The sequence below is a fragment of the Oncorhynchus gorbuscha genome, linkage group LG18 (assembly GCF_021184085.1).
Source record: "Oncorhynchus gorbuscha isolate QuinsamMale2020 ecotype Even-year linkage group LG18, OgorEven_v1.0, whole genome shotgun sequence".
NCBI lineage: Eukaryota > Metazoa > Chordata > Actinopteri > Salmoniformes > Salmonidae > Oncorhynchus > Oncorhynchus gorbuscha.
The window spans coordinates 43,555,147-43,568,747 of record NC_060190.1 but is presented as its reverse complement, the minus strand read 5'-3'; the positions used below and the strand labels follow the sequence as shown (position 1 = coordinate 43,568,747).

Here is a 13,601-nt window from a genome sequence, read left to right as displayed (position 1 = left end):
GTTTAGAATGTGTTAATTTACAAATTGTTGAATGATCCATTTGCGTTCCGGTCTCCAACGGATTGGCTTGTCGATGATCAATAATGCCTAATTAATTAGACGTTTAGTGTGTTATGGTAAGAATGTGGTCCTGTTTCTTAAATCAATCAGTGTTAGCCATTGGGTTATGAGTTTGACTACGTTCTGCTGTAATGGTTTAGGAAGGGAGTGGTGTATATGTGCCTAACTGCATAGTTCACATCACATTACTCCATTGCCACATTGTACTGTTTGTTTTTGTGTTTTCCTATTCATGTCATAATACCTTTGCTCAGCCTCAGTCCCAGCCTGAGATGTATCTCTGCCCGCATACCCACACAACATCCCGCTGACCTTCGCCTCTTTCTGCCCTATTCAGTCATTTGATATGGATCTTCATCGAAGAGGCCTAACCTCGAGAAAACTGTCACACCTATACAAAGAGTACAAAAATATGATAATAAATATTTGGTTGCCTATCCGGGAACTACCTCGCCAGCTGCCATTGGACTGCTGTGTCACGTGGTTAAAGTAACTTTACAGGGTCGCTTGCTTGTAGGAGGGCTTTATGGACCAGAAAAACGACAAAGGTAGAAAAATAATTTTTCACTCCAGAAATTAATGATCATGAGCTCGTATTTGATGGACTCTAACTACATCGATCCGAAATTTCCTCCTTGTGAGGAATATTCACAAAATAGCTACATCCCAGAACACAGCCCTGAATACTACAGCCGCATGAGAGACGCTGTCTACCAGCATCACCACCAGGAGTTGTATCCTCCGCGAGTGACCTACCAGGAGCGCCCGTATAACTGTGTAAGCATCCCCGAGCCCGAGCCCCAGACTGGCCATGGGCTTACACACTCGGGGAATCTTCTCGCGGGGAAGGCACAGACAGCTCCACGTGAGCCCTTGCCACCGTTACCCACATCCCCTACGACCCCACCGACTGCGCCGCCTACCTGCATCCAAGCCACCCCGGAGCATCCCATCAGCTCTACCTCGTCTAAGCAGCCTGTAGTGTACCCATGGATGAAGAAAATCCACGTCAGTACGGGTAGGCAATCTGTGTAGTTATTCTAATAACTCGCCCTCCCTCCCTCTCGCGCCCTCTCTTCCACTATTTCACCCTTATTTTACCTACATCGCCTGCCTATAACCGGCTCGTGCTACGTACGTTGTGAGAGAGCAGCCCCTTTGAAATGGCACATATGAGGAGGATTTACGAGTCAGCATTGGCAATTACACCCGCCATAAATTTTATAGCGGAGGGACTAGTCTGGACAACCGTATTGCCATGTGGCTTTTTGTGTTATGTAGGCTATGTGTCAGAGGGAGGAGAGAGTGAGAGAGAAAAAGAGGGATAAGAATATTTTTTTTATTTGTAATGTTGAATAAATAATTCAGCTGCTCCCTCGCTGTGGAGAAAGTGCTACCCATTATATAGACCATGAGTCGAGTCCCTGACTGTGAAATATTTGATTGGGGTCTAGATAATAGTGATTCCACTCTCAATTTTCTGCGCTATTTCTTTTCATATTTCAATTTACGCCAGTCTTGCTTCACTCCTTTTCCTTCTGCTTTTCATTTCCTTTCTCCTCTCTTTTCTATTTACCTCTCCAAACCTCTCAGCGAATCCCAATTACAATGGAGCAGACGCAAAGCGGTCCAGAACAGCTTACACTCGCCAGCAGGTCTTAGAACTGGAGAAGGAGTTTCACTATAACCGCTACCTAACTCGGCGAAGACGCATCGAGATTGCCCACACCCTGGTTCTCTCCGAGCGCCAGATCAAAATTTGGTTTCAGAACCGAAGGATGAAGTGGAAAAAAGACCATAGGCTACCCAACACGAAAGTGAGATCCTCCTCCAACACTAGCGTTATCTCCGGGTCCAACACAGCGTCAACAACAGCCAGCACTCTCCAGCGTGCGGTGGTCTCCAACACTGTGCCAGCTTCGGAGGAACTCTCTCGAGTGTCCGTAGTCGAAAGAAACCAGGATATTACAAGGTTATAGACAAACAATAATATCTAACAAATAGGAAGAAAAAACAACGGATTATTTATTTAAAAAATACATATTATTTTTTATATATTTGTTCCTCGTAGTGTTCTTGTGCGTAAACGGGGTTTTCCTCTCAGTCCACAGTTATTCACGATTGCATGTTACATAGCATGGATTACTGTAGATATCAATGCATTATTACGGTTATCAGGGTTAATTTATTTATGATAGAAATTGTTACATTTTTTTGTAAAACATTTTTGACAACAATAATGGACATTATCAATGAACTTGAATGTCAATAGATCCACATGCACAATAGTTTTATTTATTCTCTGAAAAAGAATGGTAGGGTAATGTATTTATTTTTTAATCTCAGAAGTGACAGTAACAATAGCAAGTATACGTACTATAAAAACAATATATTGCAATAGCCTACATGTGAATCAGTGATATGTTGTGAATTATTTTTCAGCACAACCTCTTATCAGGAAAAGTCAATCTTAGGTAATGAGTGTAGTGTGTTTTGTGATGACTTTTCTGTGATTTAGCTTTATTTTGAATTGATCAGATGCAGCAAAATACGTATAGTGTATTTGTGATGATCGCAGTGGTCAATAAAACAGTGTCGAGTAGTTTAAAATACGTTTGTCATCTTTATTTACGTATTTAGCACAAAAAAATATATTCTATATACATATGGCCTACACTGTGTTTTGAAAGTTCATCCATCTAAGAGATGGGAAACGCTCGAGCGTCCTCAACGAAGAAGTGCTCGGACCCTAAAGCGGTAGTCCTATACGTCATTGGAATAACTTCATTTGGAACAATTCTATTCTTCTGTGAGTGAGAAGGGTAGAAAATATTTTCCTCAAATTCAGATTAACATCATGCACTCTTAAAACATAACCCCCTAAATAGTTTGGGGGTATAGGCCACTATTCAATTATTGTGGAGGTACATTGGTCCATATCGGCTTTAGGCTAAAAGTCTCAGTGCCTGTACACCATACACCATGGTCAATACTTTATTCATTACCAACTAACCAATCAAATCAAATGATATGAATCACGCTTTGCAAACAACAAGTCTAGACTAACAATGAAATGCTTACTTATCGGCCGTTTCCAACAATGCAGAGAGAAAGAAAATAGCGAAATATTAGAAAAGTAAAACGCATAATAATAAAAGTAATAATAAATACACAATGGGTAATGATAACTTGGCTATATAAATTGGGTACCAGTACCGAATCAATATGCATGGGTATGAGGTAATTGAGGTATATGTACAGTACCAGTCAATAGTTTGGATACACCTAGTCATTCAAGGGTTTTTCTTTATTTTTTACTATTTTCTACATTGTAGAATAATAGTGAAGACATCAAAACTATGAAATAACACATATGGAATTATGTAGTAACCAAAAAAGTGTTAAACAAATAAAACATATTTTATATTTGAGATTCTTCAAAGTAACCACCCTTTGCCTTGATGACAGCTTTGTATTCTCTTGGCATTCTCTCAACCAGCTTCATGTCAATCTGGAATATTCTTCAGGTACAGTCACAAAAACCATCAAGCACTATGATGAAACTGGCTCTCATGAGGACCGCCACAGGAAAGGAAGACCCAGAGTTACCACTGCTGCAGAAGTTCATTAGAGTTTTCCACCCTCGGAAATTGCAGCCCAAACAAATGCTTCACAGTCAAGTAACAGACACATCTCAACATCAACTGTTCAGAGGAGACTGCGTGAATCAGGCCTTCATGGTCGAATTGCTGCAAAGAAACTCCTTCTAAAGGACACAAATAATAAGAAGAGACGTGCTTGGGCCAAGAAACACGAGCAATGGTCATTACACCAGTGGATATTGCTGAGTAGGCAAATGGATGATTTCCGCATGAGTGGCTCCCACCGCGAAGCATGGAGGAGGTGTGATGGTGTGGGGGGGTGCTTTGCTGGTGACACTGTGATTTATTTAGAATTCAAGGCACACTTAACCAGCATGGCTACCACAGCATTCTGCAGCGATACACCATCCCATCTGGTTTGTGCTTAGTGGAACTATAATTTGTTCTTCAACAGGACAATGAACCAAAACACCTCCAGGCTGTGTAAGGGCTATTTGACCAAGAAGGAGAGTGATGGAGTGCGACCTCACCCGACCTCAACCCAATTGAGATGGTTTGGGATGAGTTGGAATGCAGAGTGAAGGAAAAGCAGCCAACAAATGCTCAGCATATGTGGGAACTCCTTCAAGACTGCTGGTTGAGAGAATGCCAAGAGAGTGCAAAGCTGTCAAGGAAAAAAAAAATATTTGATTTTATGTAACCTTTATTTAACTAGGCAAGTAAGTTAAGAACAAGTTCTTATTTAAAATGACCGCCTACCAAAAGGCAAAAGACCTCCTGCGGGGCTGGGATTAAATATATATTTTTTTAAATAACATAAATATAGGACAAAACACACATCATGACAAGAGAGACAAAACAACACTACATAAAGAGAGACCTAAGAGAACAACATAGCAAGGCAGAAACACGTGACAACATGGTAGCAACACAACATGGTAGCAGCACAAAACAAGGTACAAACATTATTCGGCAAAGTCAACAGTACAAAGGGCAAGAAGGTAGAAACAACAATACATCACGCAAAGCAGCCACAAGTGTCAGTAAGAGTGTAAATGGTTGAGTCTTTGAATGAAGAGATTGAGATAAAAGTGTCTAGTTTGAGTGTTTGTTGCAGCTCGTTCCAGTTGCTAGCTGCAGCGAACTGAAAAGATGAGCGACTCAGGGATGTGTGTGCTTTGGGGACCTTTAACAGAATGTGACTGGCAGAATGGGTGTTGTATGTGGAGGATGAGGGCTGCATTAGATATCTCAGATAGGGGGGAGTGAGGCCTAAGAGGGTTTTAAAAATAAGCATCAACCAGTGGGTCTTGTGACGGGTATACAGAGATGACCAGTTTACAGAGGAGTATAGAGTGCAGTGATTATAAGTGAGTGTAAGGAGCATTGGTGGCAAATCTGATGGCTGAATGGTAAAGAACATCTAGTCGCTCAAGAGCACCCTTACCTGCTGATCTATAAATTATGTCTCCGTAATCTATCATGGGTAGGATGGTCATCTCAATCAGGGTTAGTTTGGCAGCTGGGGTGAAAGAGGAGCGATTACAGTAGAGGAAACCAAGTCTAGATTTAACTTCAGCCTGCAGCTTTGATATGTGCTGATAGAAGGGCAGTGTACTGTCTAGCCATACTCCCAAGCACTTGTATGAGGTGACTACCTCAAGCTCTAAACCCTCAGAGGTAGTAATCACACCTGTGGGGAGAGGGGCATTCTTCTTACCTAACCACATGACCTTTGTTTTGGATGTGTTCAGAACCAGGTTAAGGGTAGAGAAATCTGGTTGGACACTAAGAAAGCTTTGTTGTAGAGCATTTAACACAAAATCCGTGAGGGGCCTACTAAGTATAAGACTGTACCATCTGCATATAAATAGATGAGAGAGCTTCCTACTGCCTGAGCTATGTTATTGATGTAAATTGAGAAGAGCGTGGGGGACTAGCAAAGGGTGGCTACTTTGAAGAATCTCAAATATATTTGGATGTGTTTATTACTTTTTTGGTTACTACATGATTCCATGTTTTATTTCATAGTTTTGATGTATTCACTATTATTCTACCACATAGAAAATAGTACAAGTAAGAAAAACCCTTGAATGAGTAGTACAATTTGACTGGTACTGTACATATTACTAGGAATAAAGTGACAGATAATAAACAGTAGCAGCAGCGTATGTGAGGAGTAAAAACATTTGGTGCAAAAAATGGTCAATGAAGATATTCCGGATAGCTGTTTCCTTGACTGTTTAACTAACTATTTAGCAGTCTTATGGCTTGGGGTAGAAGCTGTTCAGGGTCCTATTGGTGTTTAATCCCTTCCTGTACAGGGAGTACCGGAGGGGACTAGGCACGCACCCATGAGGGGCCCCAAGGTGAGGGTCAATGTGGCGTATGTGTTGTTGCCTACCCTCACCACCTAGGTGCGGACATCAGGAATTCCAGGATCAAGTTGCCGAGGGAGGTGTTCAGTCCTAAGGTCCATAGCTTAGTGATGAGCTTGGAGGGCACTATGGTGTCAATATGACTGCTGATTTAGAGGCTTAATGTCATAAAATGTGTTTCTAACCAAAGTTTGACGATAGAAGCACAGGTGACGTCCATGTTTCAGTTAGGCTATCAACTATGTAATGGATCTGCGATCTGGATCTGTGATATCTATAGGCTATCTGTAGTGTTCAAGAGAGCAAAAATACTTTAAAAAACAGTTTAGAAAGTCTTGTATGACAACAAAATTATAACGTTGGAGTAATAGGTCCGTAGTGTTTTATTATTATGTTTTAATAAATTAATAAGCAGCTACATGTCTACAGATTGTGCTATTAATTGCCTACGGCCCAAATACTGCCTGTTAGCATCACTTACACACTGAAGGTATATGGTTTGAACAATCTTGGGCCATGGCTTATTCTACTTTGTGATGTCATAAGGTGAATGCACCAATTTGTAAGTCGCTCTGGATAAGAGCGTCTGCTAAATGACTTAAATGTAAATGTAAATGTAAAGGTCCAATGCAGCAATTTTTTATCTCAATATCAAATCATTTCTGGGTAACAATTAAGTAACTTAGTGGGATTGTTTTAAATTAAAATGGTTAAAAATAAATTAAAATAGCTTCTTAGCTAAGAGCAATTTCTCAAGCAAGAATTTAGCTAGGACTGTCTGGAAGTGGTCTGAGTGGGGAGGGTAAAAACTGAAAACTAGCAGTTATTGGCAGAGAGGTATGGAACTCTCTTTCTTATTGGTCTATTAATTAATTTACCGCCTCATGACGTCACCAGACACACCAAATATATAAAACAGAGGAAAATTCAGTTTTTAACTGCACTGGGCCTTTAATCCACATGTCTCCATATTCGCATGGACAACTCAACTCTTTCCTATAGAACAAAGCCACATGGTGAGGCCTTTCTAGATTTCATCCAATATAGAACAGAAAGATGCAGGGTAAACCCCACCAGATCCACCCACCGTTCTGGCTGCCATTATACTCCTGGACAGCGGTGAGAAATGAGTATGTGTGCATACCAAAACAGCAGCCTCCCCGTCATCTATTTTCTATATCACTCTGTCTCCCTATAGCGCGGCTGAAAAGGGCAATGCTATTGAACTTTTTTTCAGACGGATGGCAGAAAAGGCTGGGGTTCATGCGGGGGACATTTTTTTCTGTGCCATTAGCTTAATTTCTGTCCGGGATGCTCGACCCTTTCAACGGTCTAACATGGTCGGTCAAGCTCCCTCGACTTGTAACGTGTGTGTGTTTGTGTGTGTGTGTGTGTGTGTGTGTGCGTGTGTGCGTGTGTGTGTGTGTGTTTGTGTGTTTGTGTGTTTGTGTGTTTGTGTGTTTGTGTGTTTCGTCAGGGGGTTGCCTTGATTGTGGATGTTTGTTCTATGTTAATTGTCATGGGGAGAGTGTGTGTGATGTGACTTGTTAATTGTCCTGATGCTGTTGTACCTGTGACCTCTAATTACAAATACGAAGCCTATAGCTCATTATTCCATTATAACATAAATGCGTGAGTATAATGTCTGAAATTAATAGCTTATAGCAATGCTTAGCTTATGATTATTAACTTGTAATAGGCCTACTACACCTTGGGCCATACATTAAAAACTTCGTTTTGGCCTGTATAAAAACACACAAGGTTTTATGGTTCGGAATGGGTTCTGTGTGCCAGAGCATGGCGCAAACTACGTCAGGATCGTAGGTTCGATTCCCACTGGTGCCACCTATAACAAAATATATATATGTATATATGCCATTTAGCAGACGCTTTTATCCAAAGCGACTTACAGTCATGTGTGCATACATTCTACGTATGGGTGGTCCCGGGAATCGAACCCACTACCCTGGCGTTACAAGCGCCATGCTCTACCAACTGAGCTACAGAAGGACCACAAAATGTATGCAAGCACTATTGTAAGTCACTTTAGATGAAAGTACCTGCTAAATTACTAAAGTGTATTTTTAGGCCTATATATTTAACATAAAATAATATTAGCTAACGGCCTTTTACCAAACAGCTAGTAGCCTAAATTGTGTTTTCAAAAATCTGTATTTATCTCACTTTCATCCTCTGAGTATAGCAGCCTACCAAAGATATAGTATATCCCAGAAAATAAGTGTTATTTACATGTGGAAAACATATCGGATGCATTCGCGCCATTGTTGGTGCATGCCCCACTCTCTGTATGCACATCTTACATAGCGGATTTAAAACATTAAGACGTGTTTAGCATTGGGGTTATTATGTCCTAATGCGATAATCAATGGGCCTGTAGCACACATGTTCGTTCATACATCCAGAAGCCTAAAACGTTTTACCGTATCACCTCCTATATATTCCTATATATGTTGGTGTCTTTGACGGGACAGAGAGATATGACTGTGTCTGTTAGGTGACAATTGACATGTCCATTCCATTTTCATATTGGCAAAAGTAATCGATATCTATAACCACCATCATTGCATTTGCTGATAAAAAAAAGCTGAGATAGAAAAGTGTTTTAAGATACAATTGATATGTTTTAAAAAATTTAATTTATTTATTTAGCACAACTCCCAACAGCGAAAACACAGAAGGTCGTGATAAGAGCCTAGAACTTGGCCATTTTTATTTATTTCTACAAATCTGTAACAAATATTTTACAAACAGGCTGTCTGCATCAGACTTGTCGATGTGATGAATCCTTAAGGATTTCAGAATGTGTTGAACAGAGTACAATAAAGGCATGGTATCCGTAGACTGAACCAAATGTTTTTCAAATAGATGCAGGTTATTTTTCTTTCTGTCGATTCTCTTTTTTCGGCCACCTCTCTATCCCTCAAAATGACATTTGGTTAAAAAAAGTAATCAAGTCGTATAATTGACTTCCCTTGTCATAATCATTATTACTAAATGATTGCCCCATACCTCTCACATTGGAACTTTTGATTTAGCCCTAGCTCACCCCTTGACGAGCCTCCTAAATGGACTTAAATACCAAGGGTTTGGTTACTGAGCGTATTCACCCATTTGGACATCTGTGTTGATTTAACTAAGCATGTGTAGGCTACTTTTTTGTACTCTGTTTTTGTTTTTGTATGCCTCTGGTGAACAAGTGTGCGGTGTGGACTATGTTTTTGGCCGTATTAGGCTAAACTCAAGTCTCTGGATTTGTCTCCTGTTTGCAGAGCAATGATAAATATTTAAAGACCCAATGACATGTTTCTTTTGAGTTCGTGTCTGGCAACGAAAAGGGCCATGACCCTACTTGAGACAGGGAAGGACACTTTAGAGGAGAGAGTAGAAAAGAGAATAGGTGCAGCAGAGACCCATTCAGCGCTGTGCTATGGACCACTGGTATCAAACTAGGCTATATTAAGCAGGTACAATAGGCATGGCACATGGACAGATATTTATTCTAGCCAAGGAATCTTTCATTCAGATATGATGCAATGGAGAACTGGATCGAAGTTTGTCTTTTTGTAAGAGCATATATGCTTAGGCCCATCATTAATTGTAGGTATAGGCCTAAATGGATTTAGTAGTATTTAGTATTTAGATCTTTCGTGTATTTTAGTAGCCTACAAAAATCCGCAGGTTAGCTCGCTCCAAATGACACCATTATATCTTAAGCCTACATTTCACAGATGAGGCGGTACGAAGTTATATCGTCATAATATCAACACGATATCAGTGTTCAAGTCCGATTTGAAATGTTCTACTAAGATTGTTTTTTACATTTAACCTCAAGTTAGCCTCATGTTGGCAAGCACACTTGATTGTTTTTGTCTATAGGCCTAAATCCGTTTTAATACCACCAAGAACCCTGAGAAAAGTGCGATTAAACTTGCAATTAGGCCTATAGATCAATTGGTTTAAACATAAGTTACTCAAAAACATTCTGTTTTGTGTAATTCAGTATGCCTGCCTAAATAGGGATACAACTTTCTGTGTCGCTACATGCCTGGAGGAGTCCCCAGCCCCTGGGTTGCTTTAGAACGGTGCAGTGTCTTTCCAGCATTCCTCTGTCTCACTCTGATTTATAGCACGTTTTAAAGTATTGCCCTTACGCCCCGCAAAAATGTGGAATTCTTCCACAAGACATGGAATGGTTTTGGAATAGGCCAGGCAATGTGAGCGCAAACGTAGGCTACAGCTGCAGCAGATGGCTTCCTAATTTACGCAGTCTTATTTGTGATATTTCATCAAATGCCCAAGTTATTTAAAAAATGCCTTTTATTTATAGCCTTCGGTTTAGATTTCGATTTTACGCTGATAGCCAATTGTGAGTTCACGGATAGTTTCAGTATGCAGGAGAGTTAATATTAGCCTTTGTGTGCATCATGGAAGCAGCATATAGGAGCCCAGAGTTGAAACAGGGGTCGTCTGGCTATTGAACAAAAAGGACGGCACTCTCAATGGTGATGTGTTATAAATCTAGCTGCTCCCTTATTCAAATTGTGGAGCACAGCAGATGTTCCCTTCTCCCCGGATGCGCGCGCGTGGTCGTCGAGGACATATCCCCTGTAGCCTGTCACACGTGATGTGATGAAAACTGTACACGAAACGAAACGCATATTTTCATTCGTTATCCAATGTACTGTACTTCATACATTGTAAGGAATCATTTTTACCTCACAAATCCCATGCACACCCTTATAAGGGCGTTTTGCTAACCAGATACTATTTTGGTTGTCAACATGTTCTCTCAGAAAATATGTGGTCTAAGAAGACTGCCAGATTTACAGTATAATAGGCCTACGTGCTGCGTTCATGCTTACAATATTGTAAACGAATAGCCAATAGACCGTTTTAAGTCATAATGGATGACAAATAGGATATTACTGCAACCTAGACTACTTGGCCTATCTTCAATATCTTCCATGTTCATGTTGTGTATCGTTCCTTAGGACTAGATGCCTGTAGGCTAATTAGACACTTAGTTGGGATTTTATTGAGATCCATCTGTTAATAATTTCATTTCGAGGACTCAATGAAATGCCAAAGGTAAGGAAGTTCAGTTGCACAGTAGCTGGCTACTGGTTATTGGTATTACCTCAATGAATCCTCTCTGTCCACATGTGACTAACTCACAGATTACAGTATAGTATATGCAGTATGTGGATAGGCTTAGGTGTGTTCAGACTCAATCGTCCTATATTTTGCTCTATTATATTCCAAATTGAGTGTTTACAGTAGTTTTTATTCCCTACTGAATGTTAATTCAAATGACATATAACAGCTTATTAGGAGGATCCAAAATGATGCCATTGACAAATAAAGTCATGTTTGACTCTTTCCCACCCAGGCCCATTGGTGGAAAATAATGCCCAGTACCATTTAGTCCAATTGATAAACATATACAGTACCATCAGAAAGTATCCCCCCCCCCCCGTGACCTTTTCCACATTCTGTTTTGTCACAAGGTGGGATTAAACTGTATTGAATACTCTCTTTTTTTATCAACGATCTACACAAAATACTCATAGTAATGTCAAAGTGGAAAAAACATTCTAACATTTGCAGTAGCGGTGAGTGGGTAAAATCACAGAGGAAGCCGGGGAAGAAAATACATATTACAACCGAGGCCTATGTGTTGTGATAATTGCATTATTTGCTATAAAACCTGTTAGTTCATATGCCTTGCTACCGTGATACATAGGCCTAAGGCCGAGACAATAAGAAGACAGAGTGGCAGAATATATTCAACCACACATTTGTTTCATCACAAAACCACAGAGCAACATTTGTCCGGTGGAGTCCACGAAACATATTGCATGTAACAAAGAGTTACATGACCTACAGCATGTTCAATCAAGTTAATATTTTCAATTTTTTTTTCGGACTACTTAACAACTATTGATTTAGAACACAGCCAGTTGCAAAGAAAACAGGAGCTGCCTCCACTGTTCCAGCACCATTTCAACTTCAATATTTCAACATCATCAAATCACCTATGCTGTACAGAAATGCCAATGCCATCCTCCTCTCTTGCATGATGTAGAAATGGTCTATGACTCTGTCATAAAGAACACACTTTTAGTTTTGTTGTCTTTGGCTACCTGTCTAAAATGCTTACTCGTTGCCCCTTTCATGAGCCAGCTAGTTAACAATAGCCTACAACATATACAGTGGGGCAAAAAGGTATTTAGTCAGCCACCAATTGTGCAAGTTCTCCCACTTAAAAAGATGAGAGGCCTGTAATTTTCATCATAAGTACACAGACAAAATGAGAAAAAAAATCCAGAAAATCACGTTGTAGGATTTTTAATTTATTTATTTGCAAATTTATGGTGGAAAATAAGTATTTGGTCAATAACAAAAGTTGATCTCAATAAAAGTTTATCTCAATACTTTGCTATATACCGTTTGTTGGCAATGACAGAGGACAAACGTTTTCTGTAAGTCTTCACAAGGTTTTCACACACTGTTGCTGGTATTTTAGCCCATTCCTCCATGCAGATCTCTTCTAGAGCAGTGATGTTTTGGGGCTGTTGCTGGGCAATACGGACTTTCAACTCCCTCCAAAGATTTTCTATGGGGTTGAGATCTGGAGACTGGCTAGGCCACTCCAGGACCTTGAAATGCTTCTTACGAAGCCACTGCTTCGTTGCCCAGGCGGTGTGTTTGGGATCATTGTCACGCTGAAAGACCCAGCCACGTTTCATCTTCAATGCCCTTGCTGATGGAAGGAGGTTTTCACTCAAAATCTCACGATACATGGCCCCATTCATTCTTTCCTTTACACGGATCAGTCGTCCTGGTCCCTTTGCAGAAAAACAGCCCTAAAAGCATGATGTTTCCAACCCCATGCTTCACAGTAGGTATGGTGTTCTTTGGATGCAACTCAGCATTCTTTGTCCTCCAAACACGACGAGTTGAGTTTTTACCAAAAAGTTATATTTTGGTTTCATCTGACCATATGACATTCTCCCAATCTTCTTCTGGATCATCCAAACGCTCTCTAGCAAACTTCAGACGAGCCTGGACATGTACTGGCTTAAGCAGGGGGACACGTCTGGCACTGCAGGATTTGAGTTCCTGGCGGCGTAGTGTGTTACTGATGGTAGGCTTTGTTACTTTGGTCCCAGCTCTCTGCAAGTCATTCACTAGGTCCCCCCGTGTGGTTCTGGGATTTTTGCTCACCGTTCTTGTGATCATTTTGACTCCATAGGGTGAGATCTTGCGTGGAGCCCCAGATCGAGGGAGATTATCAGTGGTCTTGTATGTCTTCCATTTCCTATTAATTGCTCCCACAGTTGATTTCTTCAAACCAAGCTGCTTACCTATTGTAGATTCAGTCTTCCCAGCCTGGTGCAGGTCTACAATTTTGTTTCTGGTGTCCTTTGACAGCTCTTTGGTCTTGGCCACAGTAGAGTTTGGAGTGTGACTGTTTGAGGTTGTGGACAGGTGTCTTTTATACTGATAACAAGTTCAAACAGGTACCATTAATACAGGT

At 40.5% G+C, this 13,601-nt stretch overlaps 1 protein-coding gene across 1 annotated transcript; it reads left to right on the top strand.

Moving 5' to 3' along the window:
• Positions 1–601: 601 nt before the first annotated feature.
• Positions 602–2,654, top strand: LOC124002452 (homeobox protein Hox-C4a-like). The gene is made up of 2 exons (XM_046309842.1): positions 602–1,078; positions 1,654–2,654. The coding sequence occupies exons 1-2, from the start codon at positions 640–642 to the stop codon at positions 2,037–2,039; spliced, it is 825 nt and encodes a 274-aa protein (XP_046165798.1). The 5' UTR covers positions 602–639; the 3' UTR covers positions 2,040–2,654.
• Positions 2,655–13,601: the final 10,947 nt, after the last annotated feature.